General features: G+C 40.4%; 1 protein-coding gene across 1 annotated transcript in view; it reads right to left on the bottom strand.

Moving 5' to 3' along the window:
• ADCY8 (adenylate cyclase 8) overlaps positions 1-18,408 on the bottom strand; it is a 176,711-nt gene that overhangs the window by 67,544 nt on the left and 90,759 nt on the right. The window contains exons 5-6 of the mRNA XM_077808832.1: positions 8,077-8,204; positions 834-992 (exon numbers count right to left, since the gene is read on the bottom strand). Of these exons, the coding sequence (XP_077664958.1) occupies positions 834-992; positions 8,077-8,204 (287 nt within the window). The remainder of the gene's footprint in view (positions 1-833; positions 993-8,076; positions 8,205-18,408) is intronic.

Raw genomic sequence — 18,408 nt, 5'->3', positions numbered from 1 at the left:
CAGGTAAAGGAAATTAGTATAATGAGCATGTGAGGGGGGAACTCAGAACCAGGTCTGCTAAAAAATATAAGAGACAGCTTGTGACCATTCAGAGGAGAGTCTAAAAGGGGCAGGAGGAGAGTTCCACACAAAGACACTCCCCATAGGGTCCCAAGCAAAGGCCTGGATTGTGCAAGCCTCCAAAGATCAGGAATCAACTGGGAAGGCTGGAGTGAGGGGAGGAAGTTTGCGATGAGGGCTGGGACCAAGAATCCTGCCCTCAAGGTCTATGATCTAGCTAGGAAGGCTGGATGTAAGCTCTGTGTTGTTTTGTATTTTACATCAATAAATCAGACTCTTAAAAGGAAAGAATGACTGAGAAAACAGCTGCAGCGTGAAGTGTGATTAACGGGGAAAGGAAGGAAACTGAGGGAGCAGCAGGGCTGGAAGCCAGACCGGGTAAGCTCTGCTTCATTTAGGAATAGTTATTGACTGAATACTATCACTGACCATTTGCAGAGAGCAACATTCTCTTTCCCCCAGCCAGATCCACAACACCCAGGCTTGAATGGCAGGCAAGATGGCAATGGAAATGAGATCCGCTGACCTTCCCAGAAGATCTGCATGCCGGGGGTGGCGCGGTGGGGGCAGTCAATGGCTATCTAAGAGGAGGAACTGACATATGGGTATTTTGTGACAATCTTTTGACCAGCCTTTGCTAAGTGCCATTTTACAAATATCACCAGAAGGATGCTTTCAACATTGCATCAAACCTATTTAAATACTGGAAAGAGAGTTAATTTGTCAAAGGCACACAAAAATTATACAGCTGATGGTATCATGCTCCGTCTTACCCAGGAATTCCGCCTGACTCGAGTTTGTTTGCAATATCCACATCCCATGACCAGACATCAAACTGCCACTTCCGTAGGCCCAGCACCCCACACAGCACTGATCCAGAATGTATTCCAATCCGCATGTCAATGTCATGCTTTGTTCTTGACCTAACATACCTGTTTTTGTTAAGGGGTTAAATACACAAAGAAATACAAGATCAGCTCATGCCATCAACTCCATAGAAGGCTGTAACTATGGTCCATATGGAAAAGTCACATCTTTACTGCATCGTAACAACTGTCCTGTAGGTCTTGTCAGATAACAGGGCAGCTGCAGAACTAACATCATTCAGAGGTTTTACGTGTTTAAAAAATGTATAGTCCATAAAATGCAACACCAATTTGACATGTAGGGATACTTGGTAGCCTGGTACAATTAAGAGATAACATTCTGGGTCACAGAGTACATGCAGTCATAAAATAGGTCTGAAAGCTGGATTATCACAGAGGTGCTTAATTGCGGTTTGATGGCAAACATATTATTCCTATTTTACAGAAATATCAAAGGAGAGAGGGAGAGAGAGAGAGAGAGAGACACGTTTAAATGGAAGCAACCGTAGGGTCCACGGAGTCCTTTCCCATAAAAGCATAATTGAACATTTAACACATCAAGAGAAACTATTATAGTTAAGTATCAGAGGGGTAGCCGTATTTCTCTGGATCTGTAAAAGTGGCAAAGAGTCCTGTGGCACCTTATAGACTAACAGATGTATTGAAACATAAGCTTTCGTGGGTGAATACCCACTTCATCAGATCCCACGAAAGCTTATGCTCCACTATGTCTGTTAGTCTATAAGGTGCCACAGGACTCTTTGCCGCGATTATAGTTAAGATATACAATGTTCTCATTCTATCCTCCTCCTACTTGGAGTAACTCATTACTTTCCAAAACATCCCTTTTCTGGCTGATTCCAAAACATCCCTTTTCTCCAATTTTCTAGGGTTGGTCTTCGCCCAAAGGTGAAATATTTGTTAGAGGGTTTGGACAAAAATGCTTCTTAGAATATGAAGGGATTGAAAAAAATATATACATTTCCCATTATAACAAAAATTCCTGTGATCTTTTTTGAGCAGCTCTGAAGTCAAAACGGCTGGGGTTGCATACCTAAAATCTGGCATGGAAATAAGCCTTATTAAAGAGAAGTATCTTGGGCCATGTCTACGCTATGGGGACTATAGCAGCACAGCCAGGTGCCTTAGCTTTACCAGCATAAACCTATAATGTAGATGCATCCTACAGCGATGGAAGGGGTTTGTTTGTCCACTACTGTTGGACCACCACCTACCTGAGCAACAGTTGCTATGTCGATGGAAGCATTCTTCCATTGACCTAGTTGTGTCTCCATCGGGAATTAGGACAGCATAGCTATCGTTCTCATGAGCCTGGATTTTTCACACCCTGGAATGCTGTAGCTATGTCAACTTAAATTTTAAGCATAGACCAAGCCTTGGGGTGTGCTTGTAAAAATTGGAGATTTGCCCAATTGAAAATTGTACCCTGCACACTCACAGAGTACATTTTTCACAGGGCTTTGCATGAAGCTGATAAAATATGCAGCTAATGGAGGTTGTGTTATGTATGCACGCATGACTATCTTAGCTATGTAGCGAAGGTGCCAAAGCCCCGGCAGATCTTGTGAAATGTGACAGGGCTAGGGAGCACTGCTTTGCTCTTTGTATGGTTTGCAGAAAGAAGCACTCCTCTGATATGTTTTAAATGTGCCAGATCTGAGGAAAGAACAGAATGCCTTCCCCAACTTCCCAACATACCAGGTTCACAAGGAGAAGTGCTTACTTTGGCAGCTCTCCTAAGGGGCATGGGACATGACATGTCCAGGTTGCCCATGATACAGATAGTTCCAGATTTATGAGCTTGTATGCACCATTGCCATTTTTTTCCCAGTCTAAGGAATACTGTGCACACAAAGCCAATGTTGAGAGAATGTTACAGTTGTCTGGAAATCAGGAAATGCCAGAGATAAGTTGCATAAACAACCTTCAGCTCTGCCCTGTTGTGTGTATCATGGTAAAATCCATTTTACAAAAATTGTTCTCAGAGTTGACATTACTAGGCAACTTTGTTAACAGTCTCAGAAAGAAAATCACGTGCTTGATCATCAGCTGGTTTAAATCAATGTAGCTCTACTGAAGTAAATGGAGCTCCACCAGATGAAGACTTGAGCCAAAAGATGGATTTACAATGATCTTACACTAAATTAGTACCTTCCTTTCAGACTGATTCCAATGCAGTGTACGCGGAGACACTAAACTAACTTTGCATCCCAGAGGTGGTCCTTCCAAGGACTTTGCCTGGGCAGTGTGGAGCAGCTCACAACTAAGTTACCTGTGCTATACCTACTGGGAGGACAAAGAGCGTATTGTCTTCAGAGCTCTCAATCTAACACTATTAATGAACTCTAAATTTTCCTTACCGACCTCCCCCCCACTACTGTTTGCACCAATTAATATCCTTGCTGGCAGTCTCAGAATAAATAAAGTGCACGGCAGGCTGAAATTTGCTATTTCTTTGTACAGTCCCAGTCCTGCTACCACTGAAGTCAATGGCAATGATGCATGATCACACCTTAGGACAGACAAAGAATAAACAGCTGTTTCACAATTCACGAGCTGCACATCATAGACTCAGATCTGACCTAGACAGATCATGTCTAGGGACAAAAGGATAAATCACCAGTTTCCATTCAATCCTTGGCCTTTGATTGCTGTCAACAAGGACATCAATGCAGTGTGTGAAATTGAGTTTCAAAAAGGGAGAGAAATTATATAAAAATGAGAGGATTCTAGAAAAAGCAATTCACCTTTATTGCCCTCTCCTGCACATTTTCTTAGAAAAATGATGACTATAATATGTTCCTATGCAGCTGTTATCCTGCTAGCCCAGCACCTACTTGTCAGATTCAGACACCAGGAGGTCTCAGTGACCTTGGCAAGAGGGATGAACTGAGATTTACACCTTGATAAACTATTTTTTGGCACATTTCCTCCAATGTATTGAACAAAAACATGTTTCTCTATAAACAACAAGCACACCCAGCTTTCTTACTCCACCAACATTGTGTTCAAACACACCGATTGTGGTAACTGACTTGCCAGTGTCTCTTGATCTCTTGTCTCTTGGGATTCTGAATTTTGCTCTGCACTGCATCTTCACTGCTATCTTCACTGCACAGCATCTTCACTGTCTTCACTGCAACTATGCTCATTTTTATACCAGCTGAGGAGCTAGCCCTATATGATTACCAAAACCAATTAGAAAAGGCACCTAATTTTGAATAATTTGTGCTGTGTCAGGGTGTTCAAAAACAACTTTTGAACGTTTTAGTGCCAGGGCACTTTCTTTACCATACATAAATCTCTCTGAATTCATATATAACAGAATAAGGAGTAGGTGGGTCAGGTTTCCCAACAGACCAATACGACAGGTCAAAAAGCAGTTGTTTCTTGGGAAACAGCAGGAAACTTGGCAGGTCTGCTATTGAGATCATGCATGGTAGCGGCTTTTCTTGAATTAATGTTACTTCGGTTAGAGACTACGCATAGACAGACTGGTTTATAATGAAGACAAGCTGTTACACTATTTCCTGAGTTGAGTTTCAGTTGTGTGGTGAGACTACTTCTCCTGTCCTAATAATAAATATTCTTTCAGCTGGCACTTTAGTGGGCAGGTATCCCAGACACTTAGCCATCCAAGACTCCTTGACCTGTGAAGTAAGTGTGTTGGTAAGGGTTGTTTGGGTTTCCACTACTGTGCAGGGAGACCCCGGTCCCTTTGATGACACTAGAACTCACACAGCCACACAACCTCCCTTCTCCGCGTGAAGTAAGCCTCAGGAACAAAGAAATTCCAGGGGGGAGTTAGCCCCAGGCCCAGAGAAATTCAAGCCAGCTGAGCAATCACAGAAGCCAGCTTAACATGGACTGTTGGCCACCTATGTTACCACAGATTCATAGAGTTTAAGGCCAGAAGAGACCATCTAGCGTGTACCATCCTGTATATCAGTGGTTCTCAAAGCCAGTCCGCTGCTTGTTCAGAGAAAGCCCCTTGCGGGCCGGACTGGTTTGTTTACCTGCCGTGTCCGCAGGTTCGGCCGATTGCGGTTCCCACTGGCCATGGTTCGCCACTCCAGGGGCGGGAAGTAGCACGGGCCAAGGGACGTGCTGGTCACATTGCACAAGAAGATCCCATTTTTATTTGGCCTTCAGACCCTATTGTTACTGTTATAATTTATTTGTGTTACAATAATCCAGATGATCTGACATAAGATTGAATAAAGGGATGCAGAGATAGTAGATTCTATTCTTGCTAGGTCCTTAGCAGCTCTGTCTTCTTCTTCTGTGAAATTTGGGTATATCCATACAGCTGCATGGGAAGTGGTCAAAGCTACAACTTGATCCTGGGAAACAGCGACTCTGAAAAAGATTTGAGGGTTCTGGGAATAATCAGTTGAACATGAGCTCCCAGTGTAATGCTATGGCCAAAAGAGCTCATGCGATCTTGGGATGCCTAAAGAGGAGAATCTCGGGTAAGAGCAGAGAGGTTATTTTACCTCTGTATGTGGCACTGGTGAGACTGTTGCTGGAATACTGTGTCCATTTCTGGTGCCTACAATTCAAGAAGGCTGTTGATAGATTGCAGAGGGGTGAGACAAGAATGATAAGAATGACTGAAGGATTAGAAAACATGCTTTACAGGATAAACTCAAGGAGCTGAATCTTTTTAGCTTATCAAAAAGAAGGTTACGGGGTAACTTGATTACTGTCTATAAATATCTACCTGGGTAACAAATATTTGATAATGGGCTCTTCAACCTACCAGAAAAAGGTACAGCATGCTCCTGGGGCTGGAAGTTGAAGCTAGACAAATTCAGACTGGAAATAAGGCATAATTTTGAACAGGGAGAATAATTAACAATTGCAACAATTTACCAAGGGTTGTATGGATTCTCCATCACTGAAGATTTTTAATCAAGATTGGATGTTTTTTTTAAAAGCTGTGCTCTAGAAATTATTTTGGGGAAGTTCTATGGCCTGTGATACAAAGGAGGTCAGACTAGATGATCACAATGGTCTCTTTTGGCTTTGGACTCTATGAAAAAGCCTTATCAGTAATGAGATCCCAATGTGCTAAATGCTGACAAATACATAAGGAGACATGGGTTCCTGTCCCCAGGGAATTTACAATCATTGAGGAAAAGTGACCTATGAAGGACTTGGCAGAGGATATGCTGTCAAGTTTGTACAAATGACTTTATCTATATAAGAGGGACAAGGTGGGTGGGTAACCTCTTTTATTGGACAAGCTTTTGATCCACACAGAGCTCTTCTTCAGGTCTGGGAAAGGAACTCCCAGCGTCACAGCAAAATGCAAGGTGGAACAGATTGTTAACATAAGTAGATAGCACATATTGTAATGGATCTTTCAAGGTACAGTGGCCTGTTAACACCTCTGCAGTCTTAGGACAAAAAGAGGGGGTTAGTGGGTTACTACGCTGCATATATTTATATACATAACTGCAATATTTAATATTACTCATAGGGCTTGTCTTCACTACTGGAAGTCGACCTAAGTTACACAACTCCAGCTACATGAATAACATAGCCGGAGTCGATGTACCTTAGGTCGACTTACCCCGGTGTCTTCACTGTGCTGCGTCGATGGGATACACTCTCCTGCCGACTTCCCTTACTCTTCTTGGGGAGCTAGAGTACCAGAGTCAACTGGAGAACACTCTCTTGTCAGTTTAGCAGGTCTTAGACCCACTAAATTGACACCCGCCATATTGATTGCAGCAGTATCAATCTCCCCGGTAGTGAAGACAAGCCCATAGATAGCTTTTTTCCACCTATAACTTCTATAATTTGTGCTTTACTTTGGTTGTGGGACCCGAAGCAAAATATCCACCACACTCTGCAATATTTGGTCCGTTAGTTTTGTCAGCTCCCCTCCTAGAGATCAGTAACAGCAAGGTCCATTATTTAGTTGCATTTTTATTAATTATCTTCAAGCTCCTCTTAAATTCAGGACACAGTAATATAGGTGCAGTCCACAGTAACTCTCTAATTCCATGGGACACATCCAGGATTAGGAAGGAAGGCAGGTGGAAAGGTGGGAAAAACAGGAAATGGAATACACAAGAGATTGGAAAGGAAAACAGCAGTAATAAGGGGAGGAGTTTTGGTGTGGGACTCACTGATTTGATAAGGAAGGCAACAACAGGAGGAGCATTGGGAGAAGGATTCATTGGACCAAAAAGTGGGTGGTTTTGAGGTCACGCGTGAAAAAGGCCAAGAATGCTTCTTTTGTAGTATTGGAAATTGGGCACTAGCAGGGCAAAATACTTGACTATAAATGGGCTGCTGAAGCCTGATAGCTTCAGTGCATATATCTGATCAAAATATGCAGAACTGGCATTAGGCATAAGTAGACTAAGCAATTGCTTTGGGCTCTGAGCAGCTCATGGGGCCCCCTACTAATTATTAGTAGGAGTTGTGGGGAGTGGGTGGAAAGGCTCCCACAATATTCCTGCTTAGGGCTCCCAATGGGCTTGGATCACCTCTGAATACCGTACGCAACCAGAAACAAAGCTACATACACACTGGGGGTTCAAGTTGTAACTAAAACGTTCATAGTTCTGGTAGAGTTAAGAGGCAACCTTAACAGAATAAGCAAGCCTATTTAGCTGGCAAATCTTATATAACTTATAAATTTCTCTCTGACCTAGTATTCATATAAAGCCATTGCCACTGCTGTCTACTTACTGATCTTTGATTGTCAAAGAGATTATAGAAAATGAGCCTGCCTCGTTTTATCCTAAGCAACCTCATCTTTAAAAAACTGCAGCAGTGAAAATGAATAACTGCTAAATTCCAATCTGTGGAAATACACTGGCCATTGTCTCCTCCTCAACCTTCTTACTATCATCTTAGACATTATGTTATAGATTCTAAATCCTAGTATTTTACTTACATTGATTCAGTTTCTATGAATGTGGACCTGGTGCTGCTTCACAGATAAAAAAATTCTGTCTTGCTCCAGTAAGTCAATAATCCATCTCTGAAGCCAATGCACCATCAAGATAATATTTGAAGAGTTACTCTGTCTAGCAATAAAAATGCTTAAATAACAGACCACAGGACAGTAGCAACAACACCAAAAGAGGACAACAAAGAAAAGAATTACCTGATAGTTTTGATCATGCTGAGTCCCATTTCAACACAACAGTGTGCATGGTCTTGGCGAGGTTCCGGGAGCCCAGAAACACAGTAGTAACAATCCCCCAGGATCTTAATTCTAAGGCAATGATGTTCCTAAATTAAATGTATCAAAACAGAAAGATTTTTAGTAATGGATTTGTATTTGCAACACAAGCATGGAGGTGGCAGTGAAAAAATATTGGAAGGAAATGTAAAAGGTTTTCACTATACTCTGTGTGTGTATGTGTGTAACTAATACTACCTTGATTTGTTCTGATTTTGAAAATTAGTGCCTTTATACTTCTAGAAAAAAATATATATATACATATATACAATTACTTATTTTTTGTGGGTGTCTGAAGTTCTTATTGCAGGTGTGTGAAGTTCTTAGCAGGGTTGGATGAGAAGTTAGGCAAAGGTCCCAGAAGCTGCACAGTGGGTTAACTGGAGTCTCACATTTATAAAACAACAGAAATATATAGGGACTGATCCACACCGTAGCGTGCCCTTCCACTGACTTCACTGAGCATGGATCAGGCCCACAGACAGGAACAACACATTCCCTGTCCGGGAAGATATTGAACACTGAGGACAGGGAATAAACAATGTATTAGGAAGGAATTTCCATGGTTTTCCTCCTCTGCCTCTGTCCCTTACAAACAAATCAGAGCATATATCCAGCAATGAAATGTGGTCCATTACATTTAATTATAGTAAGAAAACAGTTCCTTAGTTTCTCATGAAGCAATTACTCAATGAAGGCTACAGGCAATGTTTTGGAGCACCTCTACCCCTCTGTAACAGAGTGCTAGGTATGAAAGCCTGAGTCAGCATTCTGTTCACAGTGCTTCAATCAGGCAAAGCAGATTGTGCCTAATTTGTGGGTGGCGCAGGGCAGAAAGGCTGATTAAGCCATTAGTCAGAGCCCACAAATAGGCACAGGAAGTAAGTAAGAAGGAGGGGAAGCAGGCAGTAATAGGGAGAGAGAGATTGCTCTCCCCTGCTTGTTAACGGCACTATGTATGATGTGAAGATAAACAAATAAACTGCACAAGGTGTTGGACCAGCACAAGGGTTTCTGTGTAGTCTGTCGACTGAGACAGAAGCAGGACCCAGGAGGACCTGTTACACCCTCCCTCCAAGATGTTTGTTAAGGGAAAAAACAAGCTTAAATAGTTAGATTTAAAGAGTTATTTATTTTGCTTTGGATTCTTTTTTCATTTTTTTCTGTTATCTCTTCGTTCAGGTCCACAAGGCAAGAAAATATAGAACAGCAAAACCTTTTGAATCATATCTCCAGGAGCATTTTCCACCTCTTAAAAAAAGGTTTTGCTTCCAATACAATTGCAGACATTTCCAGAGCTTGATCCAATACCCACTGAAGTCAGCAGACTCCCATTGATTTCAATAGGCTTTGGATGAAGCCTATATTCCAAAATAAAATAAAAAAACAGATGTCATTGGTCACAGATACAGTACATATTTATTTGCATACCATCCAACTAGAAATGTTCTTCAACTTCAAGGGAAACTGTACTATTTCATCATATATAAAGATACTTCTGGAGTCTATAGTAATGAACTGAAACACCATATTATCCTGTTTTTAGATCATTACTTTGGCATATCATTTTCTAGTGAAACAGCACTCAGAAACACCCAAGTATTCACAGGTTCCACTCTCCACTGTACTTGATGAAATAAAATTCATTTTTTACAAAATCCCCAACCCATCAAAGCACTTAAGACTGTGTTCAATTGTAAGCATATGCTTACGTGCTTTGCTGGATTGTGGGCTATGGTTGAGAATCAATGTGCTGTAATTGGAATTACAGGGTTCAGGGGTACAAATGTGGGTTTTCTAGAGCTGGAAGAGACTTTTCATGATGAAAAGTAGTTTAAAAAATAAATGCACTCTAACACCAGATCAGTGTATGTTTGTATGGTAGCAGGAAACCTTTGCAGTAAAGACGCAGACATACAGTACAAGGGAAGCAGTGTAGAGATTTCTCAAACTCCTGCATTAACAATAAAATCTGGTCTCCTTTATCTATAATATTTATTTTAGCTCTTTTCTCCTTGATGTCCCAAGCAATCTCCAGTGTAAGCTGTACTTCAATCAAAAGAAATGGAGTGGGAGCACAGGGGTGCACTAATAACACCGGGGAACATGATGACTGCAGGTGTCATACAGCAGCAACTGCCAGTGCCTGCCATGCCTCTGGAATCGGTTATTGGCAAATTGACTCTATGCTATCATTTACATTACTACAGAATCAAAGTGGAGTCTTGAAAAATAGCCTCAGAATATTCCTTTCAAATACTTAAGTGGTGAAAGTGACCTAACTACAGCATCAGTTGGGACCAGAGCTCCCAGTGAAGACAACGGAACCTTTGGGTATGCAGGGAAGGTGAAATCCACGCCGACTGTAGAGGCCAGATTAAGCTTATGCACCACATAAGTGCTACTGAAGCCCTCAGTGGGACTTGAGTGGTGCATAGGCCTTGGGCTGGCCCTCTGTACAGGGGTGGATTTCACAATTAATACAGGATCAGGCCCTTGCAGTGCAATGCATTGCTTTTGGAGTGTAACAAGGGATGTTAAAATGAAGTAAAGCTTCTAAAACTGTAAACATTATATCTGCTCCTCTCCTCCCCTTACACACATGCATGCACACTATTGAACTACTAGTAATTCCAGTTAGGGCTAAAGGGATATCTTTTCTGATTGGTTTGGGACACCATCATTCCTAACACAGAGGTACGAAAGGTTACTTTCTGCTCAGAGATGTGACTCCAAGTCAAACAAATTTATGTTGGTGGAAGTTGATTAGTGATACCAGAACTTTTACCTTAAAGAGTTTCTGTAGCATGTTCCCTCTACGTGGTTCTAGGCACTTTTATAATTACTAAAGAACAGAACAAGAAGCAATGGTCTTAAGTTGCAGGGGGGGAGGTCTAGGTTGGATATTAGGAAACACTATTTCACTAGGAGGGTGGTGAAGCACTGGAATGGGTTACCTAGGGAGGTGGTGGAATCTCTATCCTTGGAGGTTTTTAAGGCCCAGCTTGACAAAGCCCTGGCTGGGATGATTTAGTTGGGATTGGTCCTGCTTTGAGCAGGGGATTGGACTAGATGACCTCCTGAGGTCTCTTCCATCCCTATGATTCTATGATCCTGATACCCATATTCATAATAAGCTGCACTGCTTCTCAAATAGTCCCATTGATTTCAGATGGATAAATTATATTTTGCTTTTATGCTGACATACTATAATAAGCATTGTGTAATATTATACTGATAGGAGGCCACTGGAATAAGGTAATGGATTGTTGAACAGATTCTTTTCCACCTGGGACAATTACAAAAATGATCAGTTGATGATTCGCCATTCTAATTTAGAGAAAGAACAAAAAGTGGTCAACTTCCAGGTAACAAAAGGGTCTCTGATAGAGTAACTCTTATTAGGAAAAAGTCCTTCCAGTGATAAGCTTGTATGTGACACTAATATGCCTGGTTATTCTTGAAATATCAGACTGTTCCCTATAACACTTATTCGCCATTAACCAAGTATCTAATTTGAAATCTCATGCAAAACTGGAATGATCTCAGTGGTTTGGATCTTGGTGCCTCTTTAAAAACAGTGGGTGAAATCCTGGCTTAATTGATGTCAATGGTAAAACTCCCATAGATTCTAATGGGTCTAGAATTTCACCCTGCATGTTAACCATCTGTATAAAAAAATCCCCAAACCAAATTGTTGCCAAAAAGAACAGTAATGTAGACAAATGATAAGAAATACACATCCTTACCTGTCACATGCTAATAAGGGTTTGTTGCATGTAAGTGTGAATATATGTGTGAGACCGCTGACATATTTTTAGCACGACGCTGGCTAGATAGATGCTGCCCCCTTCAGAATACCACCTCTACTCTGTTTTATCGAGCAAGCACCCTACCCTCTCTTTTTAAAATCTCTCCTAGAAATGTCTCTCTTCTGTGATGGCCACAATGAGTCAAGAATATTCAAGGTCTTACCTGCCTTGTTTTTGTTTTATAAAACAAACCCTGAACTGAATCATTGTGACGGGCTCAGTGTCAACGCGTGCGGGAGCTGAGTAACAGTGTCACTGTGCTGCCCACACCAATTCCTCTTGCCGTTTATTTCCACCACTCGTGTCACATCTAAAATTTAGATTGGGGAGGGACCAGGTTTATTGGTTTATGGCTGCTCTGTGCCACTGGAGAGGTGCAATGCAGCAGAAGTGTGGCTGTAAATTTGGACTCAAGTTACCTTTTGGAATTGCCCAGCACATTTCTCAGTCAAAGGAAACAATAAAGAGGAATAACCTGCCCTGCCTTTAGTATTCAAGCCTATTGCTGTATACTAGCCTGAATACAATAGATAATTAAAAAGCTGAAAGCTTATGTAAAATGAAATCCAACTTTATCCAGAAAAAAAAATCAACTGCAAAATGATCAAAATGCTTTTAAAAAAGAAAGATGAACTGGTTAGAGCAATATTTCAAACCAGCAGTTGCTATTCTGCTCTTTGATGATGTCTCATTCATCCTCTTCTGTTCCTTATGTTCTCTTCCTATTCCACTTCCCTTCTGGAACCCCAGAAATTCTCCTTTTGCATGTGAATGACAGGCAACACTGCTCAAAAATACATGCATTAGTATCACTCATCCCCCTGTGATTAGCATTATTTTCTGTTGGTTCCGATTAGTGTCAAACTGTCTACTGGAATACTTCCTTTCCCTCTAAATCAGTTTCTCGTCTGATTTGAATGACAGTGTTTAGGGGCCTGATCCCACCATCCTCACTCAAGCAAGACTTCAACTGAAGTCAAAAGCAGTTTTCCCTGAGTAAATTGAGCAGGATCATGCCCTAGATGATCAGCAATAACAATTCTAACAGAGATCCTTAGCAGTTAATAGGGAGTTTTTTCCCCAATCCAAAACACCTTAACCCAGAGCAAAAGGGAATTTGCAGTCCTACTGTAAACACATGAGCTGATTATGACAGAGTAGCATGTGAATGATTTATGCTTTGGCTTATTAAAAAACACCAGCAGTGACTGGAAAGAAAGCAAAGCAAATTGGCATAAAATAGAGCTGAAGAAATGAGTTGCTCAAATATCAAACCACTGAAACACACAAACAGAAACTTCATTAACATTTCTTGTCTCCTCAGGCAGAAATTCTAAGGAAAAAAAATAAAATAAAAAGATTGATTGCATTTCGTAAAATAAACCCAGCTTACCAGAGTTCCAGCTGCAGTGAATTAATCATTCCACCCGCTTTTCAAAGAAGCCCAAAATGTTCACTATCAACTAACCAAACATTCAGTTTTCACAAGTATTTCAAGCTCGACTTCATCATCCGTAAGTGAGGAATCGGGTGAGGTTGGAGTGCAGAACACAAAAAGTCCCTCAAAATATTTGCTAGAGCAAAGGTTTCCAAACTCTTTAATCTGCTATGTGGTCCATGTGATAAACAGATTTTAAGGTCAGAAGGGACTATTACGATCATCTTGGGTAACAGTTTCAGAAGCATGTAAGTGACTTAGGAACTGAAATCTCATTTTCAAAAGTTGCTTTACAAGCCTATGTCCCAGTGAAAATCAATAACAATTAGGTTCCTAAGTGATTCTTGAAAATGGAATTGTTTCAGAGTAGCAGCCGTGTTAGTCTGTATCCACAAAAAGAACAGGAGGACTTGTGGCACCTTAGAGACTAACAAATTTATTAGAGCATAAGCTTTCATGAGCTACAGCTCATTTCATTGGATGCAGGTGAATCTGATGAAGTGGGCTGTAGCTCACGAAAGCTTATGCTCTGACAAATTTGTGAGCCTCTAAGGTGCCACAAGTACTCCTTTTCTTTTTGAAAATGGAATGTAGGCGCTTTTGAAAATTTTGGCCCTCATCGAGTTTGATTTTCTGCATAAGGCTTATGGAACTAATCATGTGCATAAAGTGAAGCGGGTGCCTAAACGTTTGCTAGATTGGGGCATCATGTGGATAATATAGGTCCCTTGCTGACCTAATAGGCTTTTTATAGTCTCTAATGCTATAACTATATGAAAAAAAATGAGCTTTAGTAGTGGATAATTAAGTATTGGACACCGTCAGAAAAAAAATACTCCAGAATGACCTTTAAGAATGCAAGACTTCAAAGAGAAGTTATGGAAACTAAAGGTTTTCTAAAATTGTCATTACACATCTACAGAAAGGTGAATGAAATGCTTAGTTAAATGTCACTGACATGTACATTAGCAGTCCAATTAATTCTCCCTCTCTGTGCGACATACTATTAATCTAATATGTTACTGTATGATGTTGAATTTTACTCCCTTATTTACATGTATATATGATGTTTAAATAGTCCCTTTCAACCAGAGATTCCAGAATACTCTACACCAACTACATATACAAGGATTCACCAAAGAACAAAATGCAACCACCACGGGCTGGAACACAGCGTCTGATTAGTAGGACACTGCAATGCTACACACAGGATAGGTTAGATGAGGAAATGAAGAAGAATACTGTATCTGGTGAAACTACACAAGGAAATTAAAGAAGATTGATTGTCCATTACCCAAAATGGAATTTGACCAGGACTCCAAAGACCTTTTGCAAAAAGTGTCATGGGATCTTTAATAACCACAAGTGCCTGGGATCTTTATTTTACACTGCATATGAAATATATTATCTCCAGTAGCATCACACTGGTTCAAAGGGAAGAATGCCACTTACTAACTCATTAAGGTCACATCCTGTAGCTGAGGTTTCCATGGAGAACTCCCATCCAAGTAAGGAGCAGGTACCACCGTGATTAGCATAGGAGAGTTGATGAGATCTCAAACGGAAGAGACAAAGGCCATAAAACTTGCTCTTCTCCTTTAGGAGATCTGCTCTTACATAAAACCTATGCATGCCGATATTTCATGATAATATTTTAATGTTTCTTATCCGTGGGAACATACTTAGTTTTTATTAGGGACGGGTCCAAACTCAAACCCAGGATCTGAACACACAGGAATTTGTGTGACAGTGTCTGTGTGTGACAGCGTATGTGTGTGAGAGAGAAATCTGGATCCAGATCTGAATTTTGTGGTTTGAGCTCATCTTTCATTCTTAATGACAGTGAACTTGATAGCCAGCTGGTGTAACAGAAGCCTTCAAAACTACAATCATTTACACCAATTGAGGATCAGATCATTTCTCCTTAGTTTTTTATATCTAAAACTGCATCTCCACACAGATGACAGGGACAGAGACATATGGCAAGCAATTTAATCTGGTGGGCCAGATAATCGCTTTTCTGAGATGGGGAGAGAAAAATAAATAGCAAATATAGCTATTACTTCACCAAAGCTGGAACTTTCTTAGCCATACACATCCTGAAAAATGCAGTCAGTCATTTCCCCCCCCCCCCCGTCAGAATTTCTGCCTGAGGAAAACAGAAATATTAATGAAGCTTCTGTACCAGTAGATTGATATTTGAAGAACTCATTTCTTCAGCTCTGGTTTATGCCAGTTCGGTTTGCTTTCTTTCCAGTTGCCACTTGGGTCTTTAATAACCATAAATCTTTTGAAAATGTTGGAGAGAGAGTAGGAGAGAGAAGTAGCAAAATATATCATGCTATTATATTTTTCTTCTAAACAAATGGTGGGCTGATGTCTGCTCTTAATTCAGTACAGCTTATGAAATTTGTTACTAATAGTAATGTCATATACATCCACATAGACCAGAATCCTTGGCATAACTCAGGCCTAAGCCTTTAAAAAATGTCAAACAGCAGATGCTGCTTCTGTTTTCCATATAGAGGAATCAGACTAACAGACACAGCTAGTTAGCTAAACTAACCAGAAACTTGCTAAGCTGTGAAGTAACTTCCTTTTTCATATTATCATATTATCAGCTTTATGCCTATAAGTTTGTAAGAGAGATTCAGCAGATCAAGCTGCTATTTGACATAGTATTATAAATGTATAATATTAATGAGTAAATATGAATGTATAAGGTGTCAATTAAAATTTAAGAAATTATATCAAAAATTTAAAGTTATCTAAAGCTTTCTGTAGCAAACTTTTTCATTTGAGGAAGAGTCATTGTCAAGCCAATCTGAGCACAGAGTGTATTGCAAATTGTTTGAACAATGCTGTCTATTTTAAATAGAGGTGTGATCAATAAAGCACATCTTAAATGGAGTAAGAACTGGCTAATTAACAGATCTCAAAATAGTTGTCAATGGTAAATCATCATAAAATGCGGGTGTTTTTGGTGGGGTTCTGCAGGGATCAGTTCCAGGCCCAATGTTATCCAATACTTTAAGCAATGAGCTGGAAGTAAATATAACATCACTGCTGATAAAATTTATGGATGACACACAGATTGGCAGAGTGGTGTATAATGATGTGGAGAGGGCAGTCATACAGATCTGGATCTCTTGATAGGCAGGACTCATTCAGATAAAATGCATTTTAATATAGCCAAATGCAAGGTCATACATTTAGGAATAAAGAATGCAGTGCTTCTGAAAAGGATCTAGCAATCATACTGAGCAAACAACTGAACATGAACTCCCAGTGCAATGCTGTGGCAAAAATGACAAAGACAACCTTGGAGGTATAAACAGAGGAGTAGTGAATAAGAGTAGGGAAATGATTTTACTCCTGTTTACAGCACAGGTAGGACCAATACTGGACTACTGCATATAGTTCTGATGTGCCCATTGTAAAAAGTATGATGAAAAATTGCAGAGAGTGCAGTGAAGAGCCACCAAAATGAATCTGGAGTCTTACAGTGAGAGAGTTAAGCAGCTCATTGTGTTTAGTTTATCAAGAAGAAGACTGAGAAGTGACTTGATTACAGTGTATAAGTTCCTTCCCAGGAAGAAAAGAGTGGGTACTAAAGGACTCGTTAATGAAGAAAGGCATAACAAGAACCAATGGCTAGTTGTTAAAGCCAGACAAATTCAAATTAGAAATAAGGAATCACTGTGAGGGAGATTAATTATTAGACAAACTACCACGGGAAGTGGTGAATTCTCACTCTTGAAGTTTTCAAATCAAGACTAGATGCCTTGCTGGAAGTTATGCTTCAGTCAAATACACGTTATTGGGCTAAAAAAAAGTGGTGATTGGAAGAAATTATATGGCCTGAGTTATCCAGGAGGTCAGACTAGATGATCTAACAATCCCTTCTAGCCTTAAAATCTATTCAATTTAAATTCATTCTTCAGTCTGTACCATAGCTAAGCAACACAGGTCCAAAGAGGAGTGAGAAACCTCATAGAGCTAACGGGCTAGCTATATAATTAATGGTTTCAGAGTAGCAGCCGTGTTAGTCTGTATCCGCAGAAAGAAAAGGCGTACTTGTGGCACCTTAGAGACTAACAAATTTATTTGAGCATCAGCTGTAGCTCACGAAAGCTTATGCTCAAATAAATTTGCTAGTCTCTAAGGTGCCACAAGTACGCCTTTTCTTTTGACATAATTAATGTTAACTATTCTGACAAACTCCAAAGAGGTCAGTAAAATTATATCGATATAACTGACAACAGAGTTTGCCCTGGTATATTTTACAGAATCTTTTTTTAATTAAATTTTGTAATAAATATGCATCCATCTCACTGCAACACTTTTCTATGACATGTGGGAACAGGAATTCATGAATGACAGAAATGCGGTTGTACCCTATTTAGGGCTGGGATTTTCAAAAGTGCCCCAGTGACTTAGGGGCATATCTCATTGAAAGTCAAAGGGTCTTGTGCTCTTCATCACCTAGCTGTTTTTGGACAATCCTACCCCAAAAGCCCATGGAAGTTAATGGGAGTCTTTGGTTACCCTTAATCTACAATGAGATCATGACTGGCAGATATATGGCTCAGTCTGGACCCACATAGAGTAAAGTCAGTTATCAAATAGACATGAAGTGAATGCAGTACTCGTTTGGATTTGGGTGGGCAGAACTTCATGCTATAGAGTGGGGAGGCAACAGCCCTTCTCCTGACAATGCTGGTACAAAGGCCCCTGGAATTCAGTACTGGGCAACCCCCTGTCAAGAAAACTGACAGTGTGAGGGAATTCAGAGAACAAGCAACAAAAAGGATACTGGATCTCTTGAGTTGATTTACACTGAAGGAGCTAATTGCCTATAGCTTGGCTAAGAGGTGGCTCTTGGAGAACATAATCATCTATGCATATCTGAAGGCCATTAAGCCCCATGGAGAGAGCAATTATTAACGCTGGTCTGAGGAGGTATAACTAGGAGTCGATTCCTGATATTAAAGGTTAGATTGA

This window comes from Eretmochelys imbricata, chromosome 2, assembly GCF_965152235.1.
Source record: "Eretmochelys imbricata isolate rEreImb1 chromosome 2, rEreImb1.hap1, whole genome shotgun sequence".
Classification (NCBI taxonomy): domain Eukaryota; kingdom Metazoa; phylum Chordata; order Testudines; family Cheloniidae; genus Eretmochelys; species Eretmochelys imbricata.
This window is presented reverse-complemented; position numbering and strand designations above follow the sequence as displayed.